The sequence below is a fragment of the Cricetulus griseus genome (genome assembly GCF_003668045.3).
Source record: "Cricetulus griseus strain 17A/GY chromosome 1 unlocalized genomic scaffold, alternate assembly CriGri-PICRH-1.0 chr1_0, whole genome shotgun sequence".
NCBI classification, from domain to species: domain Eukaryota; kingdom Metazoa; phylum Chordata; class Mammalia; order Rodentia; family Cricetidae; genus Cricetulus; species Cricetulus griseus.
In genome coordinates, this window is record NW_023276806.1 from 17,453,730 (window position 1) to 17,470,236 (window position 16,507).

General features: G+C 36.8%; 1 protein-coding gene across 6 annotated transcripts in view; it reads left to right on the top strand.

Moving 5' to 3' along the window:
- Positions 1-16,507, top strand: part of Pdlim5 (PDZ and LIM domain 5) — a 169,674-nt gene that overhangs the window by 78,816 nt on the left and 74,351 nt on the right. For 4 of the 6 annotated variants that reach the window (XM_027395849.2, XM_035451934.1, XM_027395855.2 and 1 more), the window contains 2 exons: positions 13,680-13,722; positions 15,546-15,964. In XM_027395849.2, coding sequence (XP_027251650.1) covers positions 13,680-13,722; positions 15,546-15,964 — 462 coding nt within the window. The remainder of the gene's footprint in view (positions 1-13,679; positions 13,723-15,545; positions 15,965-16,507) is intronic. The other 2 variants (XM_027395852.2, XM_035451936.1) reach the window with 1 other exon arrangement.

Sequence of the window (16,507 nt, forward strand, 5' to 3'; positions counted from 1 at the left end):
ACTATCTGACTTTATCAGACATAGACCACAGAAGATATTGAGGGTATAAATCTTTGGGATACTTCTGAAAATATAGTATTCTGAACCAGATCTTCTGTGCTGTTTGTCCATGCTCTACCTTTGTAAATGTTCCTTGTAAGTAGTCACTTTTAGCCCCATTCAATAATATCCCAATACCATTAACTACTAGTCTCCTTCACACAATTCACCCAGCCTGGTGAGTCATTCTTCATATTGTTTTCATAGAGACACAGAAGTATAAGCATATGCCAGTGTTTGCTTTGGGGTAGTTTTCCCTCGAAAAAGATCAGTGAGATGCTGAAGTGCTTGCAATATTCTGTGACAGACAGCTGAAATGAGGCCATGGGTGTAAACAGCCATACTCTTAGATGTTGTGCATGTCAAAAAGGGAACAAAGATTATAATGCAAGTTCAGTTTTCTGTAAATATGGATACCATCATTAATTGAGGTATGCAGCTCACCACAGACTTGGGTGTGGTCCATGAACACAGCTGCTGCTTTGATCTCTAATTATTACATTTTATTACCATGTATAACTGGGCTTTTGGGTTATAACTAGTGATGCAAATGAAAGAGAAGGACATTTTGGGTGTGCAGAAACATTGATGTTTTTGGCTTTTGTTGTTTCTAACATCATCATACCTTTTTTTGTTCATAAAACTTACACAGTTGGAGAGAACTTTTTTGAGAAAAGTTTGACATTGTAAATTTTTTTCATGGGGTTTGGGTGTCACGTGTGTTTTTTCATAAGTCCTGTGATAGCTCCTTTCTATTGTTTCTTTTATTTTTAAGATGATAATTGTATCATTTCCACTGCCCTTTCCTCTCTTTAAACTCACCTATATACCCTTCTTTGCTTTCTTTGAAATTCATGGCCTCTGTTTTCACTGATGGTTGTTCCCACCACACACACACACACACACACACACACACACACACACACACACACACACACACTCTCACACACTCACACATTCCTAAATACATGAATACAGCCCACCCAGTCTGTATAATGTTACTTGTGTGTATGTTTTCAGGGATGACCATTTGGTATTGAATAACCAATTGATGTGTTCTTCCCTAGGGAATAGTTTCTTATCTATATGGACTATGTTTCCAATCACTGAACTGCTTTTAGCGGCATCCACCCACGGCCCACATTATACTGAAACATTGTCTCTGATAACAAGTGCACATCACTGCATGCTGTGGGGCTCCTAGGTGATTCCTTGTATCTAGAGTTTATGTAAAACCCAAGGGAAGTACAGAAGAGAGTCACTGAATTCATAGTGTTCATAAAAACTGATTTCTCTTATGTAGCACCATAGAAACAATGAGCATAGCCACCACAGCTCTGATATTTTCAAAAATAATACTGGTGAGGTGGTTTTTACAAAATTGTATTGTTTAGTTTTAGTCTTCTCTCATAAAAGACAAAATTCTAGAATAAAATTATAGCTGCCATTTGTATTCAATTGGTAAATACAGCTGACAGTTTACTTATGTGGCAAATACTTCTCTAAGCTATCACAGTCATTTTGTGTTTAGTTTTCAAAATACCCCTATACAGTACATAACCATTGTTATCAATGCCTTCTGATTGAATAGTCAATAAATGGAGGACATAGGGTTAGAATTTAGGCAATCTGCTTTTAAACCAGGTGCTATCCTGGAAAGTTTGCTTAGGGTCTATCAAACCAACTAGGTAAAGATGAGTAATGAAAAAAATATTCTCTGCTTATCCTTGAGGCCAGTTTAAGTGTTAGGTTTACCTGGTAGTCTGTTCTAGTTCTTCCTTCTTCTGTCAGAGAAATATGTAACTGTAAAAATAAAAAAAAAATTAGTTAATACAAACAGATTGACACGATAAAAAAAGAGAAAGAAAAAAGAAAATGCATGGCCCAGTCTATGTGATAAAGACACTTGTGCTGTCAAGAGCTTGAAGAGCCATCTAGGGCCATTTGATCTAGTCTTCCCCTACACAAGTTCTGAAGCAGCAATATTGGTGCAGGCTGGGCATTACTACTTGATGCTCATTTTAGTCACACAGCTCCATTGTAGAGAGCATATATAGAATTATAAAGTCATTCTTAGTATTTGGAAAGGGCATTTTAGAATGTGTCTATTTTATGTGCATGGGTGATTTGCCTGCATGTATGTCTATGTACCACATGCATGTCTGGTTCCCTAATGAGGCCAAAAGAGAGCTGCTGATCCCCTGGAGCTGGAGTTACAGTCCCATGTTTGTCACCATGTACGTGCTGGGGTATTAAAGCTTAGGTCTTCTGGAAGAGCAGCCAGTGTTCTCACCCTGTGACCCTTCTGTCTTGTCCCAAGAAGAACGTTTTTAACTGAAAAAGTTAAAAAACAAACCATTTTGAAAAGGGAATGGTTATCTTGAGAGAAATAAGGAACTATGATACTGAAGTTAAATAAACATGTTAGTTTGTTGTAAATGGTTCTTTAGCTTAGAGGATAGAGTACATTATGTTTGCTTTGTTCATTCTTTATCCTTTGAGAGCTCATAGAGAAGAAATGAACATGATGGGAGTCTCCTATTGCCATTCTTTTGCAAGCCTTTTCAGAGATTATTACTGACCTTATTAGGAAAGCAGCAAGGCAGAGGGAATGCTCTCCTTCTTCTATAAAAGAATCTATATGTAAGTTAGCCATCTAAAATTTAGTTTCACTTGTTTACATCTTCAAACAGGAAAGCTCTGTTTGCTAAGTTAGGCATTATGTGTTCCTGCTAAAGGACATCCATGTGAGAACAACACTTAGACTCTGTAGTCATTATTTGTGTTCTCGGCATCATTTGTGTTCTCGGCAGTTATGTCAGAAGCAAATTTGGTATGGATGAGTTTTAAAGATGGGTTTTGTAGAGACCCTTCTGTTGCTAAGGGTGTTGTTGCATCTGTTCACTTTGTGCATTTGAGTATATTGCTGCAAGCAGTATTCTTCAAAAGTGAAATTTGCTCATGTTTTACATGGGTGTTATTTCAGGACAACTCCGTGAACATTAGCATGTAACGCTATCAGCCAGAGTTCCAGTTTGTGAAATGGCTATAAAACTGTCTCAGCTCTCTGTCTTTTCTCAGCTCTCTGCCTTTGAATCCAGATTAGTGCTTATCATAGGCCCAAGACCAGTATTCCCACCCCCGGCCCACTGCCCATTTTTGTTTTGTAATGAAACAGATTAGAACCGAATATATTTTGATGGGTCACACATGAAAGTATGTATTTTAAGGGTTCACACTTTCACTGGGTGGATCATGACATTAAATCTATTTCTGACTAAATGTTGTGATAAAATGTTTGGGGCAGAACTACTCAATTATTTGTGAGCCCTGGAAAAGGAGCACTGTGTCTTTTCTGCTGTTAGTCTCAATGACGTAGATGGAGAAGTTGGAATGGCATGCAGTTCACAGTGTTTGGACATTGCCAGGGCTTTCAGGTTTGATTAAAGGAGTCGCCCACTGAACAGGTACAGACCAGTTTGGGTTTTGAGCTTCCATACTTTCTGTCAACAGTGTCCTGTTGAGCACTGTTCTAGATTGCTTCCTAACAATATAGACTCAAGACAGTGATGGAGAGAGTTAGTTAATGTGGATGATGACCTTGTCATTTGTTGAAATAGGCATCCTGTGTGGTTAATTAGCTGTTGTCAGATTGTTCTCTCTATAATGTGGAAAAGGGATTAGAGTTGAGAAGGTAATTTATGTTTCATATGGTTGCTTTGTTAAAAAGAAAAATGTAATGCTTTGTTAATATTAAAAGGCTTCGGAATTTTGATTTGTCCTAAATTTTACAACAAAATTTTTTAAATTTATCAGTCAGAAATATAAGCGGTGCTACATTCTTTTCAAACAGCCCAGTTTCCATAAACAGAAAGTTTCCTAATAAGTAAAAAGAAAACAGAATGAGTTTGTGGTCATAGAAATATGAATAGATCACATAGGACTTAGTAATTTTCAAAAGTATTTGTAAATTCAGCTGACCGTAAATTTCTTTTATTAGTTTTAAATATTATCACTTGGATAATTTGAAATTCAGTAATGAGGATGCTGGATAAGGTTCTATTTCTTAACCAATAAATGAGAATTAAGAACTGATCTTGAAATTTAAGCAAGTATGGGCCTGGTGTATCGTAGCTGTGTCTACAAACAGTATATTCGGTAATCTTAAATGCCTTGACTCTGAGTGTCTACCTCTAGATTAAAAACAAAAATCTGAATCCACCCATTATTTTTTAAATGTTAAGTCAATGGAATAAAACTAAGATCTGAAATGCTAGTAAATAAAATGTTTCATTTTGTAAGTTTGTGGAGAATATATGCCTAATAAGGCGATGTTGAATACTGGTATGCTTATCCCTTTAATTTTTACTGAAATGCCTAAAAATACCCTCTTTACAAAAACTTATAATGAATGTGTTTTGCTTAGACGGGAATAGCAGAGAGGCTGTGTCTGGAGAAAGTGAACGGCAGACAGTCCTGAACCCCAGGGAGCTTGGCTCACTTCTAGATGATGGACAGACTTAACAAACAATAGACAGGACCAGAGCTTTGCTGCCAACCTAGACTCGCCATCTCTTGGTTAGTTATTTGTCCTGCTTTTCAAACAATTACCCTTACTGCTGGAGAGTGGAGGAAAAAGCAATAGCGGTGTCCCTTTGGGACTCTGCTGAGTTTTTCTATGGAGAAGAACAAGCTGCTCTTCAGGTTATGAATTGTGCCTGCCCATGCCACCTCATGACCCTCAGCTAATAGCCAAATTTACCCAGGGTTTCCCACGCCATTAGTTAGCTTTCTCCCACTTGAAGTCTGTGAAATAGTTATGACCATTTCTTACTTATGCTTTCTGATATGATTATGAACCAGCTCTGTCTTATGAGCATTTTAGCACTAACAATAGAGAGGAAGATGGAGAAATATTAATTAAACTCTTCTTTGTTACAAGAAAATTGCTAACCAGGTGGGGGTGGCGCATGCCTTTAATCCCAGCACTCAGGAGGCAGAGGCAGGTGGATCTCTGAGAGTTTGAGGCCAGCCTGGTCTACAGAGTGAGAAATCCTGTCTCAAAAATACAGAACACAAACAATAACAACAAAACAAACAAAATTAAGCATGTTATTTTCATATAGGTCATAGATACTGTGAAGATAAAATTTTTTTCTCTACTTTAAGAATGGAAGAGAAGATTTTTCTCTTGTGTTTTTAATAAACTATAAAGGTGATAGCCTATGGCTGATAAAAAATAAAGTATAGATTGGTTGGCCAGCATGGGAATTACGTTGGTTAACCATTTTCATAAAAGAACTCTGATTATCCTTTTACTTCTTCTTTTAGAGTATTTCAGAACTGTCTCTAGTAGTTAAAGTATGTGGGTGGAGAAGACAAGAGTTCTTAGTCGTGTATAAGAAATGAACTGAGGAGCAGCGGTAGTACTGTTGATAGAAGGTTTTAACCAAACCTATCCTCTCACCAGATTTCTGGAATCAGTGTCTGGCCATGTGAATTTGATTTGAATGGTGGTTTGGACATTTTGATTTATTTGCAAGCAGTGTGAAAGTTTGAGCTGGAGGTGGTAAGAGGACTGAAGTGATTCCATCTACCCACAGAAGAATAATGGGAGTTTCTCACTTCCTATACCTGTCAGTTGATGGACCTCCTGAAATGGTCTTATCATTTTGTAGAATAAGTCTGAGCTTAGAAACCCAAACAGCCGTGGTTCTACAGGATTCGCTCTTAGATGGTTTGTTTCAAAACTGAAGTAAGCCACCTGTGGTCACATATCTGTCATCCCAAAACGTGAGAGGATGAGGCCTGAGGATTGAGGGTTCAAAGCCAGCCTGCAAAAACCAAACAACAGAAGCTGACAGACTGCCTTAAGTGTAGTTACACTTTGCTTGTGTGAATAAAGTTTTATTGAAACACAGCCATCCTTGTTGGTCCAGGTTTTACTTGTATCTTTCTTTCTACAATGACAAAATGAAATAGTCAAATTAGAGACCACAGAGCCTGAAATATTTGCTGCCTTTTCCCTGCCAATAAATTTTGCTATTTTGTAACAATTCAATTGGACATATAATTTACTCTTTATATAAACCATTTATTGAAATGGTACTTTTACTATGATGCAGTTTTATAATAAGACTGGCTTATTGTGAACTTTCCTTTTATTTAACCTTTAACACATCTGTCAACTATATATCTTATACTCCTTTTAGTCGTAAAAAGTTTTGTAAATTACAGTTGGAAAAGTTCAGTTTTCCCTTAAGTTATCCTGAGGTTATTTTTGGTTTGGATAAAAGACAGAGTGGGCAGGTAGACTTTTTCTTTCAGAAAATATTATTGTGGAAATGAATGTAAAGTATAATTTTCCTTCCTCTGAAATAGAGTAGAACATTGTGAAAATTTGCACATAACTTAAAAATAGCTTTAAGATATACAGAAATAAGTTACAGAATATAAAAATTACTTAAAACAAAATATAAAACATAGTAATAATTTTTATGACTATATATGAGGATAACTAATTGTTGCATCATTTTTAGAACCTCTAGAATATTTAGTCTTTGACCAAACCTATTTTTGTGAAATAGCATCATATCAATTTGTGGTGTGTCTTGATTAATTTGTCTAAACTGTTTTGCTGTCTTCATATTGAGTAGAATAACATTAGAATTGATTCTTTTGTTTATAATGTGGGATTCTGTTGTTCTTATCGATGACATGTGCTCAGATTAAAGGCACGTGCTGCTATGTTTAGCTGGCTTGTTACCTCTTCTGTCAAAATCCTGGAACAGTGTACAGTAAACACTTAACAGGTTTGCAGATGAGTGAGAGACATCAAGTGACACACACAAGCTACCAAAGCTAGTTAAATTGATCAGCAAATAGGTTTGAGTTTTCCAATATAGAGTGAATTGAGCTTCGCTTATAGAAAGGAAGAAAGGCTTAGGGGCCAAAGTTTGTTGTGAGATTGATATGTCAGATTGATATACACCAGGGAAATGAGAATATTGATGATAAAGCTATCACTGGTCCACATTATTTTCATATATTTAGGCTTTGAGTATTATAGTGTGTCAAAAGTCCTGAATTCATTGTTGAGTTCAGAGAAATGCTGACCTTCATGCTTGTATTTAAGCCTTTTAAAATTGAGCCTGATACACCAGTAATCCACCCCCCTCATTTTTTTTTTCTTGGTGAAAATAGCAGGACCATTAGATTGGAGAGCTTAGCTGAACTGCCTCTCTTCTCCCCCTCCCCCTCCCTCTCATCGATTCTTCTGCTCTTTAGTTTGATGTATAGTTAATTGGTCATAATTTTTTTTTCAAATCTTTATTAATTGCTAACTCACAAGGAAAGTTACAGCAAGCACTCCACAGAAGCAGTTACCAGGAGATGCCTTCCTGCCCTTGACATCTCAGGGCCACGCTTGATTTACAGCCTTGTGCAAGCACAAGGTCAGGGCCCTAGATATATGGCCAGGGCAGTTCCTGTGCACCTGTTCCCTGTTTCTTTATCTGTGTTAGAGAGTCCATCCAGATTGCGTTCCTTCTGGGGGCAAACTGTGTTTTGTTACTTCCTACAGTTAAGAGAAGCTATGAATGCTTAGAGAAAGTATTTGTGTGGTAGATACAAGGAAGAGCTTTTGACAAAATGAATGTTTTTGTGTCTGATACATAACTATTTTGTACTTTTTTTTAAATTTTGTACTTTTATTTACAGGAGATATTCTCAAGTAATTTAGAGAAGTCCAGGGAGTCATTGCCATAGTGTTCAAATACTCAGGGTCTCACAGTGAAGTACAGAGGGTTCTTTAAGAGGCATCCCTCTGCACTCTTGCATGTTTGCTTTCTTTCACGTTTGGACTTGCTTTGTTATTATAAATTGACATCGTTGCAATTAAAGTGATTAACGATGTGCCCTAGTGTTTATGGGTCCTAAGGTCAGGAGGTCCAAAGATGTCCATGCTGTGGGAAATTTAGAGCTCTCTTCGTAGAAGATGAACCAGCCCCTCATCCTTTCTGCATGACTACTTATGAGCTAAGTTTTAGATTGGCTCGGGTTGAAAAAGTCTCCTGGTTATCAAAAGGGATGGAAACTAATCTTCATCCACATAGTTCAGTTGCCTAATTCCTTGTATTTAAACACTATCATTTAAAGTTTACAGGCTAATTTGTTAAATTAATAATACATGACTTTGTAATGCAATATTAGAAAATGTACTAGTTAAAAACAAAACACGTAGCTCCACCCATTGGGTGTTCAGAATTGCAGTTTTGCCTGACTCTTTTGGATCTAATCCCATGATAGAGCTATTGGTAACTTCTGGTCATTCATACCTACCTACCTACCTACCTACTTACCTACATTTTCTTCATTCTAACTAGGACATCACAATTCTAGTTTTCAATAGGTTTGTTGTAACTGCAGACTCCTTTCAACTGTTAAGCTGGAAGCTCTGAAACTGGATATACCTATTAGGGAATTTTTGTTTCAGATACTGCTTTTTAAAAACAAACAAAGGAAAAAACCAAGCAATTTTGAAAAGCTTATTGTAGCCATAAGGAGAGCTTTGTTCTTCACATTCTGTATTCTGGGGCTGGTTCTGAGCTAAGGCACTGGTATCTCACCATGCAGGGTTCCTCTTGACAGGGCTTCCCACTAAGGAGAGAGAACAATAAGCCAATTGTTGGGCCATGGCGCTGTGCCATAGCCAGGACCTCAGCACACTGGAAGCTCACCCTGCACAGGAGTGACTCTTGATCCCGGCTGCCTGAAGGAGAGGCAGTATTTTGTGACTCTTTTTTTTTTTTTTTTTTTTTTTAAAGTCCTTATACCATAGTTTTAAACTATTTGCTTAAATGTTTTAAATTCACTCTTTTTCACGTAATCTGTGTTATTGCTAAAAGAGAAAATGCTTACTATTTGTCCAACTTAAAGATAACTATAATAAATTTAATTTGGACAAATGCTTTTCCATATTTGTATGTTGATCTTTCTCCACAGAGAATACTATATATAATATATATATATATATATATATATAATATATATCTCCATCCATATGTATATTTTATATGGGAAATAGAATTTTCTTCCTTAAACATGGTCAAATTATGCTTTAGACAAGGCATTCTGAGTATCTTATTAAATACAAAGTTCAAGAGAGTACCAGTGAGACAAGAAAGATAATTTGTATAAGCAAAAGTTTTTAGATTATGCATTGTAAAGTTTTACGATTGTAAACTGTAATCTTTCTTTCCCTTAATTTTATCTACTACTCCTGGGATACTTGAGTAAACATTTCAGACATTGCAAAGATCTGTTCATTCCTTAAATATTTATTTTCAGTGATGTTTCCCAAGCCCCACCCTCAACTCTGCTCTTGAGAACTATTCCTGAATAACAAACTGTCTTTCAAATATGTGCAGACAACAATCCATAGTATTTTCCCTGGTATTTAAAGGCTTGTGACTGAGACGATGTATATCTTGGAACTTCATGTTTTCCATATAGCTTTCATAGTAGAATGCTTTGTTTAGATTTTTACAAGGTAGTTTACTGTGAAATAAGCTACAAGACAGTTTTCCTTATTATAAAAAAATACACATTCATCTATAAGTTTGTGAAGAGGTACACAAAAGAGAAGAAATAAGTATCTTTTAAAGAGACCCTTTCCTAAAATGTTGGTGTCTTTTTAGGTATATCAATAATATTGTAAGAAGCATTTTACTATACAGTGCCAAAATGAAAAATTTCTTTGAGAAGGATTTTATTTATTTTGTTTTTTTGAGACAGGGTTTCTCTGTGTAGCTTTGGAGCCTATCCTGGCACTCGCTCTGGAGACCAGGCTGGCCTCGAAATTACAGAGATCTGCTTGCCTCTGCCTCTGCCTCCCGAGTGCTGGGATTAAAGGTGTGAGCCACCAATGCCCTGCTGAGAAGGATTTTAAAGGTTAAAAATGAAACTGCTGACCTAACTTACAAATTTACTTTAAAAGGCAAAGTAAAACATATTAACATAACCATTTTAACAGAGTATTTCAAACTTTGCTGAAATTGTGAACTTCAATAAATATTCAGAGTTGTCACAAGATACTAATGGCATATAAGAAACCTTTTCTTTCAAAACTTAATAATTCTGTGGTTCATTTGGTGGTTAGTGTTTAAAACAAGGCAGCTGATTTTTATTGCACTTTGTGGTTTATCAGCTGTTTCATTTGACATTTAATTATAAGTCAATCTATTTTTGCAGTGGGATATTTGAATAATGACCCACATTGGGATTTGGAGGGTGTGTTACATTAAGGCCGCCTGAGCTCCACCGCCACGTGTGAGCTTTACGCCAGCCGCCCGCCTGAGTTAGGGCCCAAATGAATACACAGAAACTTGTATTAGGTACAATGTTGCTTGGCCAATGACTAGGATTCTCATCTGTTAGCTCAGTCTTAACTATCAAACCTATATATTTTATAAGACTTATCGGACGCCTTATTGGCGTCCCTCCTTGCCGGTGGATCACATTGTGCTGCTGGAGCAAGAGCGGATGGGAAAAGGGACCCTTCCTGTTTCTCCTTCGCTTAAATATGAGTCTCCTTGCTATGTCACTTCCTGCCTGGATCAGCACTTCTCTACTACATTTCCCAGAATCCTCTTTGACTCCTAGTCCCGTCCAACTTGCTGTCTCATTGGCCAAACAGTATTTTATTTAACAATCAATAAGATAAACATACACAGTACATTTCCCATCAAGGGTGTGTTGGCCATTCTCCATGAAATGCTTATCTTGTTTCTTGTGAAACCTTGTCAGAAGGCAAATATCTTTTTTCTGTAAGTTCAGTTGTTTTTCAAATACTGTGTTTGTAGAACTTTCAGTTAAAAAAGTATGTTAATATTCATTCTGAACATAATAAGTTGTTGAAACAACAAAATCAGTGAAAATCCAGTTCTGGGCCTTTGTTTTTGCTAACACTGCTTAAATTAGAGGGAACACTAGAACAAATGAAGGGATTTGTTTCCTTACATATAGGATGTCTGTATTTATCTTGAGTGCAGCAACCTGGTTACTGACTGTTGGTGGAGTTTTGCTTGCTTATTTTGTTGCTGAGAATTGGATCCATGGCCTTGCTCATGGTGGGCAAGCTGAACTAAATGCCAGCCACATAACATCGTTATTTACACATTGCATTGCTAGACATGCTCCATGTATCTTAAGACATCTGGATGAAAAGGGATATTGGCTTCTCAGTCTTGGCAACCTTCAGCAGTGTCTTGGGAGGCTTTAATGAGTACATCCTTTGCGATTAAATTGGATTGTGAAATTCCAATAAAAGGAAGATTCCACTGCTCTGTACTTGAACTTGCCCTTTGTTGTAATAACCCTGCAAGCTAAAGAGAATTCATTTGGGAGAATGGATGGAAAGTTATGCAGCTGTACAAGGTATAACTTGTACTATAGCAGCTGAGTATTAGTACCCACTGTGGCCTTTCATTAGGTTAGCTGCCTATTTTGTTGGTGACTGTTATAACTAAATTTGTTGTTATTGGAAAATTCAGTTGGAAAATTCTAAAATATTGATCAAAGTTCATTAGTAGGGTATGTTTATTGTGAGGCCCAATATTCTAGGTTCTTTGTGATCTGTTGTCTATTTAAATAAAACAATCTCTTGTTTTTATATAAGAAAATTATTACTGATTCATATTTACCTACTAATTTTGCATTCTTGGAATTCTTTTCTTCTTTTTCTTTAATTTTTATTTGAATTATAAACAAGATTGAATTACATGATAATTCCAGTTCCCTTCTCCCTTCTTTCCTCCCCACCCCTCCCCCCAACTAAAACCCTACCTATCACACATCCTTTCTTCTAAGCTACACCTGACTCAACCTTTCTGCTCCCTCATGACCTCTGCATCCTTCCTCTTCTTCCCTTCTCATTCTCTCAATTTGCTCAGGGGATCATGACCCTTTCCCCTTCTCCAGGGGACAAAGTTTGTCTCTTTTAGGGTCCTCCTTGTTTACTAGTTTCTCTGGCAGTGTGGATTGTAGGCTGGTAATCCCTTACTCTATGTCTAAAATCTACATATGAGTGAGTACATATCATGTTTGTGTTTTTGTGTTTGGGTTACCTTGCTCAGAATGGTTTCTTCGAGTTCCATCCATTTTCCTGCAAATTTCACATTCTTGGAATTCTACCTTGATGCTCTATCCTCCGGCTGGTATAGCATGAGGGGAATTGGATTGCTCTGGTTTATTAAAAAATAACATGCAGTAGGGATATAGAGAAGGAGATGGAGGAGGGGGTCAGTTTGATCAACACACACACATGTATAAAATTCTCAAACAATTCTTAAAAAATAACACTTTAAAATCAAGTGAATACCCTATGAAGTATCTGTAGCTTCCTCAATTTTTAATAAATACAGCTATCGTACTGTAAACTGCAACAGCATGGGACTCAGCTCTAGTCCTTGAACTTTGAATCTCCCGTTTTTGAAAGGTAAAGATAATGATAGTTTTATTACGTAAGAGGTACTTGCTCCAAACTAATTATTGTTATTGTTTAGCCTATCATACCAAAAAGACATATGGTGCAAAATATGAACAGGTTAAAAATGGCAATCCACTTGAGATATAAATAGCTGTCACATGCCTGGAGTGATGTCAGACTTTCTTTAATCTTTTCCTTGCACATTCATTTCTGATAACATAGTATGTGCCAGGTGCTGCACTAACATATGGCTAGAAGCAGGGCATAGTCATTGCTTCCCCTGAAAGGAATCTGGTGAATAATTAACTATTTAATGTATTTAATGTAACAGTTATGCTTCTCATTCTTGTGACACACTATCCTGGCAAAGCAACTTCAGGAAGGAAGAGTTTATTTTAACTGACAGTTTGAGGGCATGGCCCATCCTAGTGGGAAGGTATGGTGGCAGGAGCTTGAAGCAGCTGGTCACATTGCATCTAACTAGGAATAACAGGTGACAATTTCCCTGCACTTGGGATGATGCCTCCCACAATTAAGGTGTCTCTTTCTACCCTCAGTTATCCTAAGCTAGATAGTCTTTCACAGACCAGGCATGTCTTCTAGGGGTTATGGATTCCATCAAGTTGAAAGTTGATGTTAAGCATCAGGTATAGCAAACACATCAACTTGTTTAAGTGTTTGAGAGCATAAATATAAAGAAAATTATAAGGGACATATTTCAACCTGAATATAATTGCTAACCTTTAGAAAGAGACCCAGCACCTGTAGATACACTCATTAGGAAAAAAGGCTGGAAATCTAGATTCAGGATAGGTTATTGAAGAACTGCCCAAGGATCAGGAAATCATGCTTTTAATATGGTGATTGCCTTAGCCACATGGGTATATTAGCAAGCAGGGTTACTGCTTTGTCTCCTCATTTGAGCTTGTAGGGCTAGAAAGACTGAAGAAAGACAGTGCATGAGAATACTGGGTCTTGTGGCATTTGACTTCTAATTACAAGAACTAATGAAATTGTGAATGATGAAATCTATGAATTATAAAGGTATTCATTCTTATTATTTAATATCTTAAGGTATATAAATAGTAAAATTCTGTTTATGACATTATTAAATTGCCAGAGGTTCATGGTTCATGTTTTTCTCTCTCCCTAGAGCATCTACTGCAGCCAAGCCTGAGCCTGTTGCTGTCCAGAAGGTGCGTACATAGTTCACCCTCACTAGGCTTAGTCTATCCTGAGCCGCTGTTCCTGCTGTTCCTATCTCGGGTCATATCAATGTTTAGTTAATAGTCTCATTCTTTTCCTTAAAAGACAAAGAGGAAATAGAATCTAAAACTTAAAAAGTTACCGTATTAGTCAGGGTTATCTAGAGGAACAGAATTTAGATAGTGCATTGATTAGAATAGTCTAGCTTGTCCTGCAATGGCTGTCCACCAACAGTACATCCACGTATCCAGCAGTTGCTCAATTCACAAGACTAGATGGCTCAGCTGGCCTTTTGTATATGCTGGAATCTGGAAGAAATAGGTGCTAATGCCAGTGAAGGAATGAACTTTCTAGCCAGGCAAGAACAAGCAGGCAAAGAAAGAAAACTTCTTTCTTCAGTGTCCTCCATACCAGCAGAAGGTATGGCCCAGATTAAAGGTGGATCTTCCCACCTCAAAATATTCTGGATTAAAAGTGGTCAGTTCTGTTTGAACTTTAGTTAAGTCAAGTTGACAACCAAGAATAGCCTTCACAGTTGCCATGTGTAATAATAGTATAAAATATTATTTTTAAACCCCTACAGTGTCAATAATGCATGTCCAAATTCCTTTCATATTTACTTTAAATTTTTCTATATGTACAAATATATTCTCTAAAAAGCATTAATATGTAGCTACGAAAACGAAAATCATGCCACTCTAGAGTGTTCTTGGATTAGGTGATTGGCAAAGGCCCCATTTTTCATTATACATCTCACATTATTGCAAACCAGTGTTTTAATTATCTGATTTATTCTCTTTGGAGTTTTTCTGCCCCCTTTTTTGGCAGTGTTTTCAGATGTTCATTTAATTCACTTGTTTCAACCATAACTTATTTTTCTCAATTAATGAAACATTATAAGATTTATATTGCCTTTTTTTTCCCCTTGTAATTAAGCATTTGAATTACAAGTATGTATTTTCTTAAAGATCTGACTTTCTTCTAGAGTGGTAGAGTGAAAGTTTTTTTTTGTTTTTCCAGTATTGGTGATTTTAGGAATTGTTGGTCTTTCTTCCTAGTCTTTGGCTCCTGGCAATGAGGGAAAAACAAAACATAACATAACATGTTTTTCCTCATGAGATTTAAATATTTTATTTGGAAAAAGGGAAATAATTTTATTTTATCTCTGAATAATAATGCTCCCAGGAAGGGAAACAGAAGTGGATCTTAGGAGAAATGAAGGATAAATGTGTTTTTTCGTCTGTTTTACATTTTTCTTCCCCAAATTTTTTATCCAGAATAGTTGTATAACACTTTGAGTTAGGTGAATTCATCATTCTTTTTGTAATTGAATAGTTTAAAACTTGGTGATTTTCATGACTCAAGGAATTACACTGTGGAGAGAAAGAAAAAAGTGTTAGAAAGATGGAATTATAATTGAGGCTTTGGGTATTTCAGAAATAAGATGTTTCAGTTAGTGAAATTGTGTTTATGTGTAATAAAATTATTCCTTTAAAGTATATCTAAGTTGACATTTAATGATGGTCTTTAGGATTTTCTTTTCCTGGTTTTCCTTCTCTGTTTCTTAAATATTTTGAAACTTTCATTTTTATAAATGAAAATGTGATTACTGTATGCATTATTGTTATGCATGTTGAGATCAGTTAGCATGCATGCTATGCTATATCAACTCATTGTTTTTCCTGAAAACGTATTTGAGCTGCTAACATAATTGTGTTTGCCTTTTTAAAATCAACTATGTGTTTGTTTGTACTCGGTGTATTTTGCATGTATTTGCTGTGTTTTTGTATATGTTTATTTTTATTTTGCATAGGGTGAACCTAAAGAAGTAGTTAAACCTGTGCCCATTACATCTCCTGCTGTATCCAAAGTCTCTTCCACAACCAACATGGCCTACAATAAAGCACCACGGCCCTTTGGTTCTGTGTCTTCACCCAAAGTCACATCCATCCCATCACCATCGTCTGCCTTCACCCCAGCCCATGCCACCACTTCATCACATGCTTCCCCTTCACCCGTGGCCGCTGTCACTCCTCCCCCATTCTCTGCATCCGGACTGCATGCTAATACCAATCTTAGCACTGACCAGTGTTCATCCGCACCCAACACTGGTAAATCTGCAGTTAATGTCCCACGGCAGCCCACAGTCACCAGCGTGTGTTCCGAGCCTGCTCAGGAGCTAGCAGAGGGACAGAGAAGAGGATCCCAGGGTGACATTAAACAGCAAAATGGGTAGGTGGCCAAGGGTGGTTTCTTCTCTTTCAGATAATTTCCAGGGAACAATCGACTTTTTCTTCAGCTGTTCTTTGAAGGCGAATGAAGTTATACTTGCTGCGCTAGCAGTGACTTGTACAAAGCAGTCAGAAACTAATCAAAACTTACTTATGCATTTTGATGTGTTCTGAGCCTGCAATACTCTGTAACTTTTCCCTCCAAGTTCCTGCACAGTATTGAGCAGCTGGCACTTATAATGCAAGGCAAATCTATCCTTGAATTTTCTATCCTTTTCTTGGTCTCCAAAGGTTTAAGCAGTGGCATTGTAACTATTCTTAGCATATGTATACCTCCTTGAAGAGAGAGGACATGAGTTTGTTATGATCTTTCCCCTCCAGGAAGTAGTCTAGAAAGCTAAAAACAAGTTGACTCCTGACTCATGTCTCTGTATAAGTTGTTAGCCCAGAGCAGATTCCTAACATTCTTTTTAGGGATATTTTTACCAGGAATTTATTCTTTAAATGCAATCAGTAATTTTAAAAAGTGAGAGATATTCTACAC